The 21,326-nt window shown below is 48.5% G+C and overlaps 10 protein-coding genes across 10 annotated transcripts; 4 read left to right on the top strand and 6 right to left on the bottom strand.

Annotated features, from left to right (window-relative positions):
- Positions 1 to 14: 14 nt before the first annotated feature.
- On the bottom strand, positions 15 to 1,347 carry N7537_007060 (NAD(P)-dependent alcohol dehydrogenase; the record flags this gene model as incomplete). The annotated part of the gene is made up of 3 exons (XM_056898117.1): positions 15 to 971; positions 1,122 to 1,250; positions 1,324 to 1,347. 3 exons carry the CDS (start codon positions 1,345 to 1,347, stop codon positions 15 to 17), a joined length of 1,110 nt encoding a protein of 369 aa, XP_056753902.1.
- A 913-nt stretch (positions 1,348 to 2,260) lies between these two features.
- N7537_007059 (sugar porter family MFS transporter) lies at positions 2,261 to 4,059 on the top strand (the record flags this gene model as incomplete). Its single annotated transcript, XM_056898116.1, has 3 exons — positions 2,261 to 2,477; positions 2,527 to 3,224; positions 3,298 to 4,059. The coding sequence occupies 3 exons, from the start codon at positions 2,261 to 2,263 to the stop codon at positions 4,057 to 4,059; spliced, it is 1,677 nt and encodes a 558-aa protein (XP_056753901.1).
- Positions 4,060 to 6,271: 2,212 nt separating this feature from the next.
- N7537_007058 (adaptor protein STE50) lies at positions 6,272 to 7,927 on the bottom strand (the record flags this gene model as incomplete). The annotated part of the gene is made up of 3 exons (XM_056898115.1): positions 6,272 to 7,383; positions 7,435 to 7,596; positions 7,660 to 7,927. 3 exons carry the CDS (start codon positions 7,925 to 7,927, stop codon positions 6,272 to 6,274), a joined length of 1,542 nt encoding a protein of 513 aa, XP_056753900.1.
- A 608-nt stretch (positions 7,928 to 8,535) lies between these two features.
- N7537_007057 (uncharacterized protein) lies at positions 8,536 to 8,851 on the bottom strand (the record flags this gene model as incomplete). The annotated part of the gene is made up of 2 exons (XM_056898114.1): positions 8,536 to 8,595; positions 8,702 to 8,851. The coding sequence occupies 2 exons, from the start codon at positions 8,849 to 8,851 to the stop codon at positions 8,536 to 8,538; spliced, it is 210 nt and encodes a 69-aa protein (XP_056753899.1).
- A 1,139-nt stretch (positions 8,852 to 9,990) lies between these two features.
- Positions 9,991 to 10,485, bottom strand: N7537_007056 (uncharacterized protein; the record flags this gene model as incomplete). The annotated part of the gene is made up of 1 exon (XM_056898113.1): positions 9,991 to 10,485. The coding sequence occupies one exon, from the start codon at positions 10,483 to 10,485 to the stop codon at positions 9,991 to 9,993; it is 495 nt and encodes a 164-aa protein (XP_056753898.1).
- A 577-nt stretch (positions 10,486 to 11,062) lies between these two features.
- N7537_007055 (alpha/beta hydrolase) lies at positions 11,063 to 12,202 on the bottom strand (the record flags this gene model as incomplete). Its single annotated transcript, XM_056898112.1, has 2 exons — positions 11,063 to 11,222; positions 11,280 to 12,202. The coding sequence occupies 2 exons, from the start codon at positions 12,200 to 12,202 to the stop codon at positions 11,063 to 11,065; spliced, it is 1,083 nt and encodes a 360-aa protein (XP_056753897.1).
- A 425-nt stretch (positions 12,203 to 12,627) lies between these two features.
- N7537_007054 (SDR family NAD(P)-dependent oxidoreductase) lies at positions 12,628 to 13,529 on the top strand (the record flags this gene model as incomplete). Its single annotated transcript, XM_056898111.1, has 2 exons — positions 12,628 to 13,248; positions 13,296 to 13,529. The coding sequence occupies 2 exons, from the start codon at positions 12,628 to 12,630 to the stop codon at positions 13,527 to 13,529; spliced, it is 855 nt and encodes a 284-aa protein (XP_056753896.1).
- A 519-nt stretch (positions 13,530 to 14,048) lies between these two features.
- On the bottom strand, positions 14,049 to 16,200 carry N7537_007053 (uncharacterized protein; the record flags this gene model as incomplete). Its single annotated transcript, XM_056898110.1, has 3 exons — positions 14,049 to 15,927; positions 15,981 to 16,060; positions 16,111 to 16,200. The coding sequence occupies 3 exons, from the start codon at positions 16,198 to 16,200 to the stop codon at positions 14,049 to 14,051; spliced, it is 2,049 nt and encodes a 682-aa protein (XP_056753895.1).
- A 4,075-nt stretch (positions 16,201 to 20,275) lies between these two features.
- N7537_007052 (Short-chain dehydrogenase/reductase SDR) lies at positions 20,276 to 20,800 on the top strand (the record flags this gene model as incomplete). Its single annotated transcript, XM_056898109.1, has 2 exons — positions 20,276 to 20,428; positions 20,516 to 20,800. The coding sequence occupies 2 exons, from the start codon at positions 20,276 to 20,278 to the stop codon at positions 20,798 to 20,800; spliced, it is 438 nt and encodes a 145-aa protein (XP_056753894.1).
- A 57-nt stretch (positions 20,801 to 20,857) lies between these two features.
- On the top strand, positions 20,858 to 21,292 carry N7537_007051 (Short-chain dehydrogenase/reductase SDR; the record flags this gene model as incomplete). Its single annotated transcript, XM_056898108.1, has 1 exon — positions 20,858 to 21,292. The coding sequence occupies one exon, from the start codon at positions 20,858 to 20,860 to the stop codon at positions 21,290 to 21,292; it is 435 nt and encodes a 144-aa protein (XP_056753893.1).
- Between the last annotated feature and the right edge of the window lie 34 nt (positions 21,293 to 21,326).

The following is a 21,326-nucleotide window of genomic DNA, read 5'->3' as shown; positions in this document are numbered from 1 at the left end:
ACAAAGGGCATGGGCTATACTGAAGTTGCTTTTGCCTCTTCCTCGTCAACATTCGGGCCATAAATCACACTCTTAATTCCACCCCGACCGGCGACATTTTTGAAAGCGTCCTCAGCCTGACTGAAAGGATACTCATGAGTGACGAGATCATCCAGCTTGACTCGGCCCGAGTTCAGCAGTCCAACAGCCAACTTGAAGTCTCCAGGGCCGTACCGGAAGCTTCCCTTGAAAACAATCTCCTTGTCGCAGATCTGACCAACCGGAATTGATGGGTTCGGTTTTCCCAAGCCGACTTGAATGAAAGTCCCGCCCTGCGTGAGGGCATGAATGCCACAGTTCTGACAAGGCTCCGCGCCAGTTGCATCCAGAGTAACATCAACACCATCAGGGAAACCAGCAGACGCTAACAAATCCACCGCATTCTTCTCCGGCGTCTCGGTGCTCATCTGATATGTGTGCGTAGCACCATATTTCACTGCGGAAGCAAGCCGAGCCGGAACGACATCCACAGCGACAACCGTTGACGCACCGAAAGCGCGCGCAACAGCGCAGCAGAGCAACCCGACAGGCCCAGCTCCGAAGATAACCACTGCTTTATCCTGCATGAAACCCGCCAATTGACAGCTGTGCACAGCTACACTAAGAGGTTCAATCAGGGTACCGTCACGCAGGGAGATGTGGGCTGGGAGCTTGAAACAGCATTCTGCGGGCACGCGGTAGTAGGTAGCGAGTGTTCCGTCGTATGGCGGTGTTGCGGCAAAGCGCATTCCCCGACAGAGGTTGTAGCGGCCGTTGCGACAATGATTGCAGGTGTTGCAGGCGATGCCGGGTTCGAGAGCGACTCGGTCTCCGACGGCGAGGCCTTGAACACTGCTTCCGCTCTCTACCACGATTCCTGTTGACTCGTGGCCTAGGATTATGGGGTTTTCGACGACGTATGGGCCTATCCGGCCGTGTTGCCAGTAGTGTACCTGTTGCACCGAGGATTATGTTAGTTTTCTTTTTCATTTTTCTTCTTTTCTTCTTTTCTTCTTTTCTTCTTTTATGGCATTGAGGAAATCGAAATAGTGAAATAGCGGGGGAAGCGGGGGGATGGGGAAAGTCGAAGCTATTCCACTCACATCTGAACCACAGAGACCTGTTGCCATTACTCGAACTATGACATCCCGGTCTGACTGGAGTGTGGGTACGCTGCGTTCTTCGAAAGCAAATGTGCCTCCGGGGTGCAATACAAATGCCTCATTGGTAGTCTAGATAAAGTTTGGAGTGAGCAGGTGCAATATAAACCTATGTGTTTGGGTCACTACTGGGATCGGGACATACCTGAGTAGCTTCTGTGACGGTCATATTTGCGGGAGGGGGTTTTTTCGAATTTAGCAAATTGTCTGTATATGTGGAATGCTACTGAGCTTTAAATATTATGGATGTCCTAAATATTTTATCCACTCAGTTAGAAGTGGGCGAACGGATCATACGTTGGTACATTTCCGGCGGATAGTCGACCAGCTCCATATAGCGTCTCCATACTTGCTTGATCTATCTCCAAGACCCGAGCCGAAGGAGTTATACGGGATACCGATACTTCACCTTAATGTGGAAAGCAGAACCAATAGCAACCATACGAATTCTTGGCTCAAATGATGTATGGTTCGTAGCCTAATTGAATTTAAACATATTCTCATTTTATCATATACTCTCCACTGACACATACCTATCCCGAATACAAATCCCGAGCATTCAGGAACCGTGTCTTCCGGGTCAACATGCAACCAAAGTCGTCCCGGAACCGCTTTGATATTCGCCACCGGAACCGAGATTAGGGCTCCACCGTACTCCCGGAACCGTTCACTTCCCCACAGAAGCACGGCCAATCTCGGGATTATCATGGACAGTTGAAATAAGACTTGAAAGTTTGACCAACTGCAGGTCTGAATGATCAATATAGGGGCACTTTTCCCGACAGAGCTGGAGTCGGGAGGGATGCCCAGAAACTAAGGGCCGTTAGGTACTTCCGTATTATCCAATAGCAATCCCGGGCTCCATGAAATACATGTAAATATATGGACTCGGTAAATCACCAAAATGGTGATTGACCCCATGGTGTACCTCCGGCTCCATTTCCCCATCAACCTGGAGAAAATTCCTCTTCCCCACGGGAAGTGTCCGGGGTATAAATAAAACCATTTCCCCCATCTCTTGATCAAATCCACAAGTGGTTTTTGCACTCGTTGTCCTAGTTGGTCAATTCCTCTTGGGCACTATGACTATCACGAAATCCTTCGAGCCGGCGCCCAATGGGACGCTCAGAGAGCGTTCGCTGGCTGTCGCTGCGCAAGTTGAGGAACAGCAGACCTGGCTGGAGAGGAAACTCAAACCCAAGAAGATCTCAGCCAGGTATCCCTTCAAAGGCACAGCCTTACTGTATGCAACATGTGCCTTTGGCAGTTTGGGGGATGCTCTTTTCGGTTATAACTCTGGTATGACATCCTCGAATATGTTGACAAGATACAGATGCTGATTTGATAGGTATCATGTCCGGGCTGCTGGTCAACGAAATATTTATAGCTCGCTTCTTCAAGAACTATGGAGGAGCCGACGGGACGACAAGTGGAGTCGATCCTTCGATTACAGGCATATCTGTTTCGTGTTTGCAAGCAGCAGCGGCGGTGGGAGCACTTATCGCGGGTCGTCTTGGAGACATGATTGGTCGAAAGAAGTGTGTCCGCATCGGCGCTTTCATTTACTTCTTCAGCTCGTTTATTCAGATGTTTGCGCCTGGTTTCGCAACTTTCATTGTAGGCCGCACGATCCAAGGACTGGGCGTGGGCTTCCTCTCCATGACCGTGCCTATCATCCAAACGGAGATCGCTCCCCCTCATCGCCGGGGTTTGATGGTGGGTATAGAGTACAGTTGTTTGATCGCCGGATATATGCTTTCTTGTTGGGTGGACTATGGGTTTAACTTCTTGTTGCCCGATCATATTTCATGGCAGGGACCCTTCATCATCCAGATTGTGCTCTCTTTTATCTTGCTTAGCATGTCCTTCTTCCTACCAGAAACTCCTCGATGGTTGGCGTTGAATGGTTTCGTGGATGAAAGCTTGCAAGTAATTGCAGACCTACACTCTAATGGTAATACGCATGCAGAGCATGTTCAGCACACCTTCCTCGAAATTCAAGAAGCGGTTATCTATGAGAGCAATCTCGGGAAGTCGAGTTGGAAGGTGAGGCTACCCTTGATGCTTGTGTGGCTTGTTAATTCGCGTGGGTCACTAACCCTGGATCACCACTGCGTAGGAAATGTTCACCCGCTATCGCAAACGAACCATTGTGGGAATCACGGTGCAGATGTTCGCACAGATTAACGGAATCAACATCATCTCCTTCTACCTCCCAAGCACCCTCTCCTCCGCCGGCTATGATAATCGCAAATCCCTGCTATTCACTGCTGCAAATGCTCTTCCATACACCGCTGCAACAGTTGTTACTTGGTGGTTAGCGGACCGATGGGGCCGAAAGCCTTTACTCATTCTTGGAGGTCAGTTCCCGTATGGAATCGAGTTGATCAGCGATCAAAACCTGACAATTCAAACAGGTCTCGGCATGGCCGTATTACTCGGAATTGTCTGCGTCTTCACCGAAATTAACGTGGATGTCCAAATCAAAGCAAACGGCCAGTATGCCTTCGTCATGCTTTACAATATCCTCTACGGATTCACCTGGGGCCCGATGCCATGGCTTCTACCTGCAGAGATCTTCCCACTCCGCGGCCGGAGCAAAGGCATGGCCTTGGCCACGACTAGCAATTGGATCTTCAACTTCATCATCGGAATGGTCTCCCCCGACGCGTTCGCTGGCATCCACGGGTATTTCTACTTGGTGATTGCAGGATTCTGTCTCAGTTCGGCTATCCTTGTTCACTTTTACTATGTCGAGACAGCACACCATTCTTTGGAGGAGATTGCCGTTGCATTCGGTGATAAGGCGTTTGCAAATGATGATGCCGACGTCATGGAAATGGCTGATCCGAAGAGTGAGCAGGTGGAATACTCGGCGTGAGGGAGATTTGACGTTTTTAATTGTTGATTACTCTTATATATCTATCAGCCTTTCATTTGGGCTCTATTTTGTTCCATCACTGACTAAGTTTACATTAACGTATTCATAATCCGGGAGGACCACCCACCCACTAGGAAGTAAAGAAAGCCCTAAATGATTCGGAACGGGCATACCTCAACCTCCGCAGATATAATATCTAGCGCTTCTTAGGGATTATTTAGGAAATATTAAGTTGGCCCTCGTTAGCCATTTACTTTCCTTAAATCAACTATATAGTTCTTTTGGAGTGTCCTTCTCGTTATGAATAATCCAAAGAGCACTCGGCCGCTTTGGCTGTTAAATATATATATGAACAAAGAATTGTAGTAGGATGCACCAAGAAAGTCACACCGAGTGATATACAATTTGTTACAGCCGAATAATGTGATTATTACGGAGCTGTTAGGATAAAAGTCAAAGGTTTGGATTAATAGCCACATTAGCAGTTGATGATATATTTTCCAGTATTAATGTCTGACTAGTGTATATTTCCAGCGACTGAATTTCCCTACCAAGGTATAATAAGTAAGCAAATATACCAATGGCTTTTCTAAACAAATATCTACCTCAATTATAGTGGAGTAGTACTATATTTGAACTTAAATATATCAATGTTCGTTTCAATGTAGTCTACGGAGTAGCAACTTAGGTTGTGTAGTGTAAAGGTTCATTACTGCACATTCCGAAGATAAATCCTCCGTCAACCCAGTGGTTCTGGACAACCTTCGACTTACCTTCGAAATTTTTATATCTTTATTTTGATGCGGCGCGGCCTTGGGTACCTCTCCGTGGAAGCCGCACTAAAACGCCAAACGCGGACCTTCACAAAATGAATTGGCGAATGGACTGTGGGAATGGAAGCACTTTGTTTGAAACACCCTGAATGAGAATGAAACTTGGAAACACTGGATCATATACAACATACTAAATCCAGTTTGAACGAGTCAGCATTTCGGGAAAAGCACCCAAGCGAGGAAATCGAGTCTTCGTGTAAGATTTTAGTCTCATTCTAGGCTTATAGAGTCAATTTTCGAAGCTGCCTTTAACCGAGTTAGGTTGTGTAGTGTAATGGCTATCACTCTGGTTTCTGATACCAGCAATCCCGGTTCGATCCCGGGCACGACCTCTTCTTTTTGCATTTTTTTGGGGGGTTACTGGATATAAGATCCATCCGGAAAAAGTATTACTCCGAGGCCAAATGAGCTCTAGCGTAGAAAAAGCCACAGAGAATAAATACGGCCGCGTCGCCCGTTCTTTTGACCTCTTTTTTTCTTTTCTCTTCTATATCAACTTCACGGGGCTCCACTTTGTGGCTTGCTGAGGCTTATCCGATGGCTTCGGCCTTCATGGGTTTTCTTCCGTTCCCGGCCCTGAAGAGTATAGAAAGGCGTTCCTCTTTATACAACACTTTATAGCTGTGTTAGGGTATCTTTCGGGATGCCCGATTAGCGTTGGCTGTGGGGAGGACGTCACATTCCTTTTCTTTCACATTGTGATTTAGTATAGATTTTAATACCATTGTTTCACATTCATGATTACAATCTCTTAGATGTATTCGTAAGGAAGTATGAATAATCCTGTAGTGGATGAATGGCTATTACAGCAAATAATAAATCCAATGCACGGGTATCAAACATATTATCTTGAAAATTAATACGGAGTAGTTTGCTGTGGATAGTTCAGCGCCTGAGAAGCACGTCCCTTTGTACAAGTTTGTGGCACATAGTTGTCTCACTGAAAATACCGGCATAAAATTGAATTCTGCAGGTGTGAATAAACAATGGGAATCTCATGTACAAGCTTAGTATGTACTATGCTATGATAAAAGAAAAACACCGGACCAAAGGTCCTATGCCAGTCAAGGATATCTTGAAAGAAGTAAAAAAAGAAAAGGCTTATGCACAATGCTGTAAGGAACATGGGTGTGTGTGGAATCGAAACCGCTAAGAGAAGCAGAAAACGCCAATGTCTCCCATAAATCCATTTCCCGAAAACGATATACCGGCTCTCTCCAATAGCACACCAAACACCGACAAAACCAACACGACATAGTCGGCCTACAAAATCAGATGCAACGGAAGAAATAATCCAACACGTAGTCGAAAGCCACTGGGTATCTCAAGCCACAGACACGCGTGCATCAAAAGAGAGGGAAGGTTGACCTCGAGAACAATCAGAGCACGCCGCCTGGAAGATTGATTTGTCCTTGTTGGCCACCGTTGAAGCCAGCGCTGTTAGGCGCTGTCGCACCAGGGCCCGGGGTGCCTGAAGGGTTATCCATGTGGATCTTCCGTAACATGAACATTGGCTTCCGGCCTTCCTTTTCTAGCTGCTTGAACAAGAGAAGCGGTTTCTCCTGCAATTCCAGACAACGCTCTTGATCCCCATAAACAATATAAAGGGCGTAATTCTTCCAGTCGGAGTTAATGTTGTATTTCTTAAGAGCAGCCGGTAGGACCTTGTAGCAAGGGTCTTCCCAAGAGACTCGGAATGACTTGAATATTTCCACGCTATTTGGATTCTCGCTGCCGCCTCCACCTCCGCCGCCACCACCTCGTGAATCAGACCTGTCGAGTCGTGGGTCAAGACGTGATGCAGTGGATGGTGTTTCCGCACGGGATGCTGAAAGCTGACTCGGCGTGGATCGGTCTCTAGGATGTATTGTCGGAGTCTGTTCGGCATAATCATAGGCTGTGTTGCGGTTTGCGCTGGAGAGTGGTTGGGTATATGATCGTGGATTGAGTGTCTGAGGGTGAGTATGGTGGTGGTGAGGTGACGTCGGTGAAGGAATTCCAGGTGATAGTTGTGATCCTCCATTCATTGAGGATGTCAAATGGGATGAAGCGGTCAAGGAAGCAGCTGACGGATTAAGGTTGTCGTGATGAGAGCGTCCATCATAGCCCGAAGGTGGAGGGTGGGTGGGCGAGTTGTTTTTGGACGTGGCACTGTTAGGGTGAATGCGTTTGGAGAAAGCCCGCGCAATTTTCGATGATGAAGAAAGTTCTTGGGTGAGTGTGGGTTGGGGAGTTGACGTGAGAGTGGCCGTGCTATCGTGCCAATTTTCTGAAGCTTGCCCATGCGAAGAGGGCGGAGGCAATGGGTGTGACCGATCTTTTACTATCTTGATCACTGGTAGAATTTCTTCGCGCAATCGCCGGTAATCGTCAGTGATCCGGCGCAACTCCGTTTCAACCAACATGAGCTTTTCGTCTCGAACTTGAATCGATTTGATTAAACGCGCGAGATCCTCTTGTGTCGCAGTTTCATTCATACTCTGGTCCGCCGCTGCAAGTATGGGTTAGAAGTGAGGTAAAACCGGGACGTCGGAGAACATACTAAGTGGAATATAATGGTCTGCATCGAGGGGAACATCTTGCTTGACTTTGATTTCATACACGCTTTTCAAAATCGTTAGTCGATGTCCCACACTGCTGATGCCCATTTCCTTCAACTCCTCATGTTTCAGGGCAACCAGGGCTTCACCGACAATCCCATTCTCTGCGTCATAGATTACGGTTAGTAAATAGTGCGAACTAACTATGACCGAAGAAGTCTGCTCACCTCGAAATGTGCCGTGATATTGCAGTAATCCGAGCGATGTCAAGAATTCCTTGCATTCATCGACTCCCCATTCTATAATGAGTGTTCGAGGTGAGCGAGGACCATCGATCGGATGTCCAAATTTGGTCGGGGTGTGTTCTGATGAATGAATAGAGGAGTCCGTGGGAGAGGATTCCGAGTCGACGAGAAGGTGCGGTGAAGTTATGACACTGCGTTCGTACTCATCGTCCGCATCGGAGTCGGCGTGGTAGGAGGTGTGGAGAGACATGACGGGGGATCTTTGGTGGCAAGACAATATTCACCGAAAGTAGAGATAAATGGTATGAGGGGTTCACAGGCGCCGCCGCCAGAGTGGAGGTACTAGGACCAGCAAAGGCAAACAAAATGGGTATCGGGCGGTAATGCGCCGAATGCTCTATTTTATAGAAAGCGCGGGCGGAACGAGGGGACGTCAAGACTCGAAGGTTGAAAGGCGAACATGGGCTGATTCGCAAGTGCTTCGAGTAGATAGGGGTTGTATTGCGTCTCTCGTGTTCCGATCAAAATATGTTCTTGATGTTCCTTTTCGAGGAGGGGTGTTGTCGAGTGCGAATACGCGGCAATCAACAAGCTGAGCAAAGCGGGGAAGGTTGGCGGTTCAGGGCCACGGCGGGATAGGGGTGTTGGAGGAAAGTAAGGCCACCGGTGAAAGCGAATGATACGTTTCTATTCCCTGAAGCTAAAAGTAAAACGGACGTCTAGGGGCAGGCTTAGAGAAAAGGTCGAGATTAGGCGAAGAGACCCCCGGCTGATGAGAATGGGATTCACGTGACTGGGTCTGGACTCGGGGTAACACTAGAACCTGAACCTTTGTATTTTGAGAAGCATACGACTACATCAAATAGGAGGATATCCTAGGATATATTCTCCATCAAGAGCATTCTGTCCAATCAGGATCTATTTCTATAAACGTTTGAACTCAATATCGTTAGAATTAGATTTGAATCTGTTACTCCATACTCCGCCTGCCAAGCACCTACCTACACAAATAATTATAACTTACTGGCTGTGCATCCCTTAACTTCAACTCCAGGCACCCAATGATTTTTGATAATGCCAATCTAAACTTTTGGGTGCGCCCGAGACACCCGTCCTCGATGTGATCTGCTATGCCAACGCCTTTGAAGCCCTTGGAAACAGATTGGGGAGTCATCATTACCGAGTGACCTGTGATCGGGGTACCTTGCTCATGAGAGCAACGGGCTGTCGTCATCAGACCTCTCAGCCCATATTTACTGCTGGTCTATTGCTAGTATACCTTGTGCTAGCAAGTATTAGCCTTCTATTATCCATATCTATTTTTATCCAAAATAGAGCCCACCGACGAGTCAATCCATGAAACTAGTCTATTGCGGAAATAGTGGACCGGTTGCCGTGTGTACACTGTACCAATCAAGTCCATATTGACTACATTAGACTCCGGCTTGACAACAGGCTTGTTGATAGGTACTAAAATAGGACAGATGTAAATTATTACTCCTGAAGGTATCCTGAAGGGTATCCCGAAGGTATGGCGTAGAATTTACCTCACCACTTCAAGGTCATAGGTCGTCACCAGAGCCACAGCTGATGCTATGACAATATCGCAATTTTTGTGAGAGGAGTTGGTAATTGCCGCCTCATACATTTGTACTTGGTCATCCTAGGAAATGATATTGCAATTCACAAACTGAACCTGCCTGATTTGGTGGAATGATCCAATCCACGAGGCCGGTGTACCCATAACGAGGTATTTGAGGCATATTGATATTGATATTTAACCTCTAAAGACTTGCTTTCTTCCTAGAGGCGCAAACTTGGAACTGTCATATATTAATTGCTGACACGTATGGCCAATTTTAGGCCGTCATCACCAGCCTCGGGCTAATATCCGTGAAGTTTGCACGGCACCCCCCGCGTTTCAACCGAAGGGCTTGATTCAGCTATCCGAAAAAAGTAAACCGGCGAAAGAAATTCTATGCCAGAACCATATATTTTCACAGGAGCATCCGATCTGTGGGGATTCAAGATAATCAAAGACACATTGTGGGGCCCAGGGCTGGAGTACCAACTGCGTCATCAAGAGCTATGGAAGAGCCAAAGCTCCAGGAACGGGAAAAAAGCAGTTTCGAAAAAGGGGATATTCAGATCCCCATGAATTGGTAGTCTATTCAAATGCAAGAGCGCCCGTAGACTTCATATGTAAGCCCATGAAATTTGATGCAGGCCGAAACAATCTGTACTCCTTAGAAAGAACCCGCCATGCATGATCGCATTTTGAAATGCTGCTTTCCCAGCGCCCGGTGTCTGTCATTATTTCTTGTCGCCGTTGGGTGCACTTTCGCCTTCCAAGTCGGCAACTTCTCGTATAATATCTTTCAATCCGCGAACACCTTCGTCGACCACAGTCTCCGGAATGCGGATATCGATTTCTTCAATGTACTTCAGAGGGTCGTATGGATGTGGGTGATCTTTGACTTTGCTGCCTTTCTTGACACCGTTGGTCTCTTTTGTTCCGTTTGTAATTTCACCATTCGCGACCTTGGGCCCCAGTGCGGGGTGGGTTCGACCTTCTGCTGAAGCGAGCACTGCCGCCATTACATCGTCGAAGGTCTCACAGCGGCCGGCGCGGAGGAGTTCTGTGGCGAGGGTGGTGACCTTGTCGGTCCAGCCCAAGCGGTGGAGGGAGCCGAGGAGGTTTTCCTGCAGATCTTCGAGTGCGCTGCTCGCGGACAGCTTGACGAGGAGGTCGGATTCGAGAGCGTCGGGGGTGGAGGAGGCTCCGTTGGTGGAGGTGGGGGGTGGCATTGTGGTGTGTGGGTTTCGGGGTTCGCAGGACAATGCTTTAGCGCAAGAGAAAGGCACGGTATGAGCTTTCAAGACAAAAGCTCTAGTTCTGAATCGCGCACAAGAAATGGGGCAACGCTTTGCGCAAAAGCGATGGTTGTCGGAGAGGGGCCCGCCCTTTATTTCAATGCGGGATTGAAAGCGGATTAGAATTACATTGCATGTAGTGAACAATAGACATGCATAATGATCAGACAATTGAAGGTGAATAGAAAATAAGAAGGAGAGTAGATGAATAGGAAGACTCACTTGGACTCCCAGATCGGACAATCGGCATTGTGGGTCCGAGCGGCGAATCGCTTGCAGGGCTATTGTGAATATTCATCATCTTTTTATTGATGCCTCCTTGATTCGATTCAATTAATCCCATTTCCTCCTAATTCATACTATCCTCTTCATCTGACGCAAAGAATATATCTGATTCGGCTTGCTAGCAGGGCAGCTACGACTATGTTCTAGTTGATATCCGATCCTGATATCCACTAACAGATCTCAATCTCAAAATGATGTATCCATCTTCGACCTACAACTTCGCGTCCTATTTCGATTTGATCTCAAACGGACCAGGCGCAGGACTTGACAGTGCCCAGGCAATGCCGTCGCTCATAACCTCGTCCCATCTCTTGCTGTCGGGCAGCTGCTTGTATCTCCTGAATCCATGCGGGACACCGGGGAAAACATGAACATTAGTAGGAATGCTGATTGAAGATTTAGTTTTTAAATATCCCAAATTTTGAAGAACATGGGAAACTCACCCGTTCGCAGCGAGATGCTGTCCATAAAACAGACCCTCATCTCTCAACGGGTCATTTCCCGCGATCCCAAACGTCGTCGGAGGCAAGTTCTTAACCTCATCCGCGGTGGCATTTCCAGGGTTCATCCGACGATCTCCAGCAGCATCCTTGGCGTCGTTAAGCCCAAGAAGCCCGCTGAACAACCTCATTCGAGCCACCGGCAAGACAGGAGCCTCGGCGCATTGCACATAGCTCGACAACTCAGGACTCTTGAGCTGCTCCAGTCTCGGCGCATAGTGATCCCATTGCACAACACAAGGAATCATGAGGACCTGTCCCGCAATCTTTGGGCAGGCTGCTAAACGCTTATCCTCGCCGCGCAGCTGAGCCAGTGCCAATGACGCAGTCAACCATGCACCAGCTGAAATACCGCCCACGACAACCTGCTCGCTGATCCCGCCAATCTCGGCAATGTTCTCGTGTAGCCAGACGAATGCATCTTCAGAGTCATTCCAAGCAGTGGGATAGATATATTCGGGGCTGTGTCGGTAGTTGACATTCAAGACCACGACTGGGGCACCCTTCTGGACACGCGAGGTGACAATCCGCGAGCAAATGGCGTCTTCAGAAGAAAGTGTCCCGAAAAGGAAACCGCCGCCGTGAAAATGGACGTAAACGGGCAGGCGCTCGGAGACTGGGATGCCGACGGGGCGGTAGGTGCGTGCTTCGAGGGGCGTGCCGTCGCGAGCTGTAATTGTGTAGTCGTGTAGTTGAACTGCGGCACCAAGACCATCGAGCATATCGTGGGCGGCCCTTGCCTCGCGCCCCTTATTTTGCAGTTCCTTTAATTGTTCTACCGAGAGGTCCTTGGGGGGCTCAGGCAGGGTCGACTCTAGGGCGATCCATTCGGCGCTAGGCGTACCATATTCAGTGAAGTCGGCCATTGTGGGTAAATGTACATGTAATCTAATTGCTAAAGGAATAAGGGAGAGTTAAAGAAGAAACAACAAATAAACAAAAATTTCATCTTCTACCCGGATTCAATAAACCCCACTCACTACGAAGGCAGAGTAACCCACTCACGGAGGGGCATAAGAGGGGCAGCATAGTACAAACGCGTGTACAACATAGCTAGGTACATTCACTGAGAGACATGCCACCATCAGCTTTACCCCCCGCATCACCTCGGCTCGGCTACCGGTAACAGCCTATCTGAGCACTTCGGTAACCCCACATGAAGATGGACTATTTAGGTATGCCGTGAACGAGGAAAAATGTAGTAGAGTATAAGGGTAGATAGTATGTGCATCTGCCTAGTTATAGTTGACAAGTTAACCCAATTGAAAACCAAATCATCAAATCATTCACCATGGAGTTCGGCATCCCATCCGATCCCCCGTCACGTTCTTTAGCCAAAAAAGTCGCCATCGTAACAGGTGCAGGCTGTCTAGGCGATGGAATCGGAAACGGACGCGCTATTTCAATCCTTCTTGCTGATGATGGCTGCGACGTAATCTGCGTCGACCTCAACCTGGAATGGGCTGACAAGACCGTTGAAATCGTGAACTCGAAACCCGGGCGTGGACGAGCGCTTGCAATTCGTGCAGACGTCACATCTGAAGAAGACTGCCAAGCGGCGGTTCGCTTTGCAGTTGAACGGTTTGGACGACTTGACATTTTAATCAACAATGTCGGGATTGGAGGCGCGGCGGGAACTGCGGTGGAAGTTGATATGACCCAGTGGGCGAAGAGTATGGAGATCAATGTTGCCAGTATGGTTCAAATGGCCAAGTATGCCATTCCCGAGATGGGCCGAAATGACGGCGAGATCAAAGGGAGCATTGTGAATATGGGAAGTGTTGCTGGGTTGAAGGGGGGTACACCTCATCTACTATACCCGACTGCCAAGGGCGCCATAGTTAACATGACCCGTGCTATGGCGGCCCATCACTCCCCTGATGGAGTTCGTGTGAATTGTGTCTGTCCAGGGGTATGTTCACCCTTTTCGTTTTACGGAGCCGAAGCTGATGATACTAGATGCTATATACGCCTATGATGTATGGGAAGGGTATGAGTGAAGAAGCGCGTGAGGCTCGTCGGAAACGAAGCTTATTGGGAACTGAAGGAAATGGATGGGACTGTGCTGGAGCTGTTGTATTCCTTGCTGGACCTCACGCTCGGTGGATGACTGGTGTTATTCTGCCTGTTGACGCAGGGACAACAGCTGCTGTAGGAATTGGAATGACGAAGAGCGCAAGTGTCAATGCCTAAAATTTTGACCAAATAAAAGTGTTCCACAAATGCACCCTCCTATTTTCTGCTATAGACCCATAGATCACTTTCTTTTTTTTCCACATCTCTCCATCAAAAGCTTCGAAGGTTATTATAACTTTTTGTTGTCTACCTGTAAGGCACGGGAAGGAGAACAACTATCCTAAAAAGACATCTAAAGGAACCACCAAAACCATATGACAAGGCTTAGTGACTCATTTGTGTTACAAAAGGTAGTCGTCACCTACAGTCATATGACCAACCATCTGTTAGAATGTCCCAGAAGTAGCTCCGTTGCAGCGGCCTCGGCTTTCCTTTCCAGATTTCCTTTTTTCAAACCCGTTTATCTCGTTGCGTAGTAGCCGCGCAACGGTCTACCCATTAAAACCTCTATATGGCAGTGGGACAATAATCAAGCCAAACATTACCCTCACAGACAATAGTATGACACAAAAGGGAATACAAAACCATATAGGTAGGAGCTGAAATCGGGGAGTGGTGTAAAGGTCTTCAACATCATTACATAAAAGGATTCATCTCAGCAAGGGTGTCGCAAGGCTCAAACAAATCCTGAAACTGAAGCATAGCATCAGCAAAGGCATCATCATCAAAAAAAAGCTCCTCGGTATGTGGAACTAGCAGTCTACCAGCGATGCCACTAGTTTCAGTAGTCGCGAACGGGAAGTAGGCAGTCCAATCAATGCCATCTGCCATTTCCATATACACCGTTCCATCACCCATACCGAGATCCGGACCAGGTGTTCTTTGGGAGTCAAAGTCTGGCGCGGTAGCGCTAGGTCGTAGACGGCCAAAGCCTGAGTGGAATACTGCGGCGGTAGGCCACATGATGCGCAGTTGATCCACAGCCAGAGTCAAGATATCTAGATCTTCGTTGGCACTTTTTGCAAGACCTTCTATTCGAAGAGCCTGTAGCAGTGCAATAAATGCCGTACCGCAATACCATCCTGTTATGGCCATGAGGAATCGGGTCCCCCCGCGTGCTAGAATGTCCCGCATAATGCGGGCCATACATGATGCGGCGAGTATTGCTGGTGGATATGCCTGTGGGAGAGGTTGGGAGGGGGAAGATCGCTGAAGGTGGATAATGATAATGACGGCCAGGTACGGAAGATGAAGTTGATGCACATCTCTATTAAAATGGGTGGTGCGATCTGACCCAATCGGCAATTGTAGATGGGGAGGGAGCGACTGGACCCAGCCGATGAGGTCGCGGGCCAGAGATGCTGGGAATGCGGAAGATCCGGCGTCGCTAGAACGAGCGAGGTATTTTGCAATCTTGCCAATAATAGCACAAAGCCGGACCCAGTAGATGAAGACTTCAGCTTTGGTTTTATCCGTGTCCTGGGAGAAATCTTCTAATGTGGGTTCGGACAGGGTACAGTCTTCGGGATCAATGACACACGGTTTACTTTGACACAAAGCAGTTAGTCGCTCACGCGCAAATGCCGTCCACCATATTCGACGCCGGAGGCTGAGATCAATCTGTTGACGCAGCGGATGATTTTGCGCTGGTTCCCGGTGTACACCTAGCTGTTGGCAATGTCGGATGACCACCGAAGTCCACCACCAAGAAGAATGGCGATGGAGGATAGTTGGTGGGCGCGGACTCCACCAATAAAATAGCGAAATAGCTTTCAACGAGGTCATGACATCTGCCTCTTCATCATTGTAGAACCTGGTGCGAGCTCGTTCGTAATAGCCGGCAGGTCCATCATGTGGAATCATGGGCGGTTTGATATTGCTACCAACCACAGCCAGGGCATTGACAAGTAATGGAGACCTAGCGAGCTCTTGTGAGAGGGTCTCTCGGTCTAGGACTGGACACCATGTGTAACAGTACTCCCAATATGTTTCTGCGAATGTTTGTTGTAGGTCTGGGTCAGGTAGGTTGAGCACCTCGGGCATTCTTTCCGCAATGAGCCGCTCCTGAGCTCGAGCATTTGTTTGTAGCTCTGGTAAAAATATATGACCAATTGGATAGCTATCATTATGCTCCGAGTGGTCTTCTGTTCGTTGAGTGGTGGGAGAATCATTGGTCATGGCTTGCATAGGCCTGCCCTGGGGGTCAGGCGGCACTTGACCCGGGGATGGGTCATCTCTCAGCGACCATTCGATATTGTGAAAACTCTGGGTTTTTGCTTGCTCGACTTGAGCCGGGGAGATGGAAGATCTCCGAAGCAAATCTCTAGGGAAGTCCAAGGACCGGATATCGTTCCCTAACCCGGCCCCACGAGGTCCAGAGGATGGTTGATCAACAGCAAGATGATCCGGGATAGAGCTATGTCGGTTTATTTGAACACATGAATTGGTCTCGGTTATCGGAGGTGTCAATGGGACCGCACTTGCAGCGGGCCGACCTCGTCTTGATGGCCTCGTTCTGTGACCGGGTCAGGCCATATCCATCCGGAAAGCCTTGAAAGAATCACTCACCGGCATTCTTTGCCGCCGGATTCGCATTTAGTGCAGTTCCTATACCCCTGAGCCCCTCGAGCCTGCAGGTCACATCTAATCTGCGGCCGTTAGCCTCTTTGCCGAGACAGTGGAGAACTAAGTAGCTTACCTTCTTGCTATGACATATCACACAGGCGAGCTCTGCGCGCTTCCGTTTGGTTTGAGTACCAGTGAACTGTAACCAAAGCGGTGCCGACATGATTGAAATTATACATGAAGAGTACAAAATCACACATACTTCCTTCACATCGCGAAGGCGGGGAAAGCTGTCCCCCGCAAAATTCCCCGCCAAGCTTCCCGAGATACCCTCGGCTCTCCGGCTGTCTTACCGGCAGTAATTTATCATTGACTTGGCGTTATATGCCGGTATTCTTATGTGTTGAGATCTCTCATTGGTCACATGATGTTTCCCTACATTTGTAGTAGTCTAGTTCCTACCTTTCCCCCAGTACAACTATCAACCATCCACAATACATTACATTGTGCTGTTTCATGATCTCATCTACTCTATAGACTTCAACAGGTTATGAGCCCTGGGAGCTCGTTATTGATCTGATCTAACAATCTGTCAGTATCCCCAGTTTCACTATGCGTCACGGTACATAGAGGTCATGTCTCGCCTAGCACGATCTATTTCAAGTTAATATTCACATCCCACCAAGCCCCGGGAATTGCCTATTTAGGACACGTGAATACCTCCAACTTCAGTTTTAGGTCGATAGCTACGTAGCTAGGACCGACTTATTTAGTTAGAGTCTCTTCATCTCGCGCTAATGGCTCACTAGGATTCTCTTGATCTTGCGACATTGGTTCCCTGGGCGTTTCTGCAAAATTTTCCATTGGCTCGCCGGGAGATTCTTCGCTTTGCGCAATCGGTTCCCTGAGCGTTTCTATAATCTCTTTCATTAGTGTATTTTGGGTATCTTCATTTTGCGCCATCGATTGCCTAGGCATTTCTTCAACATCTTCCAGTGGTACATTAGGAGTCTCTTGAATCTGCCCCCAATGAGGTCTTCAATCTCATTCCCAAAGAAGGACAAAAAAATGTCTCTTGTGACCCCAATAGAGGTTGGAAATTGTGCAGCTGGTTAACTAGGGCCGAGAATCTGATGTAAGAATAGATACTGCCGTTGCTGTTCATACTACTCCCTTATTGGTTTGTTGAATCTATGCTTAGCCTCCTCGTTGGGCTCATCAGTATTCCTGCTCGAGTATTTCAATTTGACTCGCTGCGCTCAGATCTGATGATGTTTGCCAAGATGATTGAATGGTGTTGAAATTTGGTCCTGTGAATCAAAATTTGCAAGTTTCTGCTCACAATTCTCTGTTGATCATATTGATCTATCCAATCTTCAGTTGTCCTTGATCAAATCTGTTCCAATTTCACACCTGACAATTCTGATGTTCCACTATGAATAAACTTATCCTAGCGTGACGCCGGTTGAGCTCAGGAAAGACAAAGAGTAGAGGAGCGTGCTCAACCCATAGATTGCGTTTATTTGCCCTCTTGATTGACCTCGGGCTTACTGTACCTCGCGTGGAAAGGTTTTTACGAGTGGGGTGAGTGCATGGGATGGGGCAGTAAGTAGGTCTATGGGATTGGTAGGTTTGTAGTGAGCATCCTCGCTAAGAATCGGACGAGGTTCAAAAGATCTGGTTCGGGCAGAACCGGCCCGGCCTGATCTAATCCGATATGATCCAACACTCGTCTTCAAGGCCTAGAAAATAAGTCGCACTTCGATGTCGCCGAGCCCTTTCCTACCAGGTTGAAAATATTTCTGACAGTAGACCTTGGGGGTATCAAAGTATTAGGAACTGCACGTGACACGAGGCCCCGATGAGGAAGGCAGTCTTGTCTGGCCAATGTTTTTCAATTTACATCCTTCCTCGAGGAAGGCTAATGATCTGGTTCCAGCTGGGCCGGCCCGACCCGGCCCGATCCGACCTCGTAAATCAGGCCAAGGAAATAAGGCGTGATGTATCGGCGACTCCGCAGTTTAAATCGCAGCGACTTTTTCCTTGGTAGTGCAAGGGCGTAAAACGATAATCTGCCGTTCTCGTGGTGCAAGCGCCCTGTGCTTATCACATGTACGAGTCATGTACGAGTCATGTCGTGCATGTTGCACCCAATCATCAGACGGCTACCGAACGTGACAGATGAAATAATTACAATTTCTCCACCAATCAGCGAATCCTTCTACCAAGGGTTTTTGTTATGAATTGGATGAGAGCGACGTGTGCCTTTCCTTTTATTTTTTTTCTTTGGCTTTTGCTGTACCTTCACTGTCGAAACCTGAAACTGGTCGTTCTTGCAGGGTCTGATCTGAATTGAAATTTTCAAAGCTCTTCTCCCCGTTAAACAGCCCAGAAGTTCCCAGGACGTTATGGTCGACGTAATGCAACCCAGCTAGGTGGTGCTAAAATCCAAAGGGAATACGACCCAAATTTCTTCAACATTCTTGACTGGCATTTGGGCGGGCAGGATAGTCGTGGGAGGGTCGCCACCTTCCATGTCGATGCCCACTGATATCCATCTTTCACACGACACGAACAATTCCCCCTCGACGGTGGGTTTTGGGAATGTGTCATCTCGGCCAAAGAGTAACTTGGTTCACGACGACAAAGCCAGCCACGATATACCTCTTATGCGTTTTTCAGGTGTGGTCGACGGTTTTTTGAGTCCCAATTCCATTCTTCGCACCTCCACTATCCCAGCGCCCACTCCCAACGTAAAACCCTGGCCACATCACCCAGTGAAGTCAACGGCCTCCTTATTGACACCATCTTCAGCTTCAATCCCTCAAGATCCGAAGCCAGCAGTAGCCATCCATAATATATACAGATACTCTTGCCTTACCACTGCTATGTTCCTCCTCGATGAACTCGAGGTCTCTGGTGACCCTAGGCTGCACGAGGAGAGGAAACAGCTCGACTCCCATCTGAGCTCCTTCCGCGATATTTTGTTACAATGCCACTAGTGCCGTCACCGGCCCGAGAACATGACTGTCCTAAATCTTGTTTTAGAGCGCTAGACAAGCCTATCCGATAGCATCGTCAACGCCTATCTTACCTTGACATCATCAGCAGCAACAGCAGTAGAAGGTAACAGCACCACCCTAACAGGGAAAAGCGTGTCGTCGCACAATCTACCTTAGCACCGGCTGGAGAAACAAGAATCACATCAAAAACAACAGAATTCCCTATCCCCGCCACCACTATAGCATCACCACCGCTAGAGCGCCTGGAAATGTTACTGGGAGATTATAGCATCGCCGAATCGGAGTGGACGATTATGGTGCGCGTATTAATCCTAAACCAGCTGCCAGCCTTTGACCGTCTCGTCGCACAGATGATACGAGTCCCTTTCTTAGCACAGCGAAATTCCCAAATGAAGCGGCTACGTGCTTCGGAGTTGCGGAATCGGTGGCTCGCGCAACGGCTCTGGCCCGACTTATCAGAGTCGAGTCCTCTGTCAGATTTGGGGTTGCCTTTCATATCATCATCCCGGCTAGGTTAGACAAAGGTACAAATCCTTCTTTGAAAAGAAGAAAGAATAAGAAGAAGATGAATCAATATCACAACCTGGTAAGATGCAGGTTGCTCGGGCCCTTGTAGGGATGCCGCACGTCTTTGGTCAAGGCAAAATAAATATCGGTGACAACACTATTAACTACAGTAATAAACCTAGTATATGACTACTAGTTGATTATATCGGTTTTATAACTTAGCAACAAAGAATTAACTTATTTTGGGCTTAAGAACCCTTGTCTGTATGCATGGTTCTAGACCTCGCCAAACCCGCGGGTCAGGTTTCGACCCTCCCAAAGCCCCCCAAGACTTTTGAATACGCGTAACATATATCATATAACGGATCTTTGTATGTGGTAAATCATTTCTTACCTATGTTATTTTGTAATTTACAGGCTCCTGGGTTCTTGGTGGGTTCGCGGGTACCCGTAAGGTACCCAAAAAAGCAATATGGCGAGGTCTACATGGTTCGTGGGGACTGGTTGGCTCTGGCCCATCTGTAAGTTGCGGCTCCTCAGTGAGGTCCGTAACAAGGCACAACTGATAGATTAACTGATTCTAGTATTGTTCCGCTCCGGTTGTCTTCCTTATTCTTCCTAAATTCGGGCCGATTATTCGTCCACCCCTACCTCCTTAAGCATTAGGTTTCTTCTAACCACTAAGATGGATGTAGTCGATCATCATCAACAACACCAACACCAAGCTCGTGAAATCACTCAAACCCATCTTTCCCTCCAACAAACATCATGCCGACAATTAAGTACAACCCGGACAGTATGCCCGATTTGTCTGGAAAGGTCATTCTCATTACTGGCGGTGAGTACTACTACACCAATAACGAACCTCAAAGCCCCATCCAGTCCTTATATACGATGAATCATGAGCTAATGCCTGTCTTCGTTATGTGCTCGGCCAGGCACCGGAGGTCTTGGGGCTGAAAGCGCACGGCAATTGGCGCAAAAATCGCCAGCGCACATCTACATTAGTGGTCGGAACGCCGCACCAGCGCGGATGCAGTCATCCAGCAGATCCGACAAGCTGGCAGCAAAACGCTGGTCACCTTCCTTCCCTGTGACCTGGCCTCCTTGGCTTCAGTGAAGCAGGCAGCAGAGACTTTTCTAGCCCAGGAATCCCGCTTGGATATTCTGATGTGCAACACGGGCATCATGGCCACGCCACCGGGGCTGACGGCGGACGGCTACGAGATCCAATTCGGCACAAACCATCTCGGCCACGCGCTGCTGATCCGCAAGCTGCTGCCACTCCTCTAGACTACAGCAGAAGCAGCGGACGTGCGTATCATCCTGCTGACCTCACTGGGGTTCAAGATGCACCCGGGTGGAGGAATCGTCTTTGGCGCGGTGCGCACCAAGCAGGAGTTCAGCGCCTTTGGTGGATGGATCCGCTACGGCCAGAGCAAGTTGGCAAACCTGCTGTACGCGCGTGAGCTCGCACTTCGGTACCCGGCCATGACCAGTATCTCCGTCACGCCCGGAGTCGTGAATACCGGGCTGGTCGAGAACCTAGGCTGCTTCAACCGCGCCTTCATCTGGGTCACCAACTTGGGTCAGCTGATGAAGCCGGAGGAAGGCGCCCATAATCAGCTCTGGGCTTCGACAGTCGCCAAGGACACCCTGCAGAATGGCCAGTTCTACGAGCCGCTCGGGGTGCTCTCTACCAAATTAGACAAGGCGTCCCAGGATGCAGCGTTAGCTAAGCGGTTGTGGGATTGGACTGAAGAGGCCTTGCAGGCATACCTGTGAGATAAGAGATATATAGAAAGAACCTATCTCACTC

The sequence above is a fragment of the Penicillium hordei genome (genome assembly GCF_028827395.1).
Source record: "Penicillium hordei strain IBT 12815 chromosome Unknown utg000003l_segment0_segment0, whole genome shotgun sequence".
Classification (NCBI taxonomy): Eukaryota; Fungi; Ascomycota; class Eurotiomycetes; order Eurotiales; family Aspergillaceae; genus Penicillium; species Penicillium hordei.
This window is presented reverse-complemented; position numbering and strand designations above follow the sequence as displayed.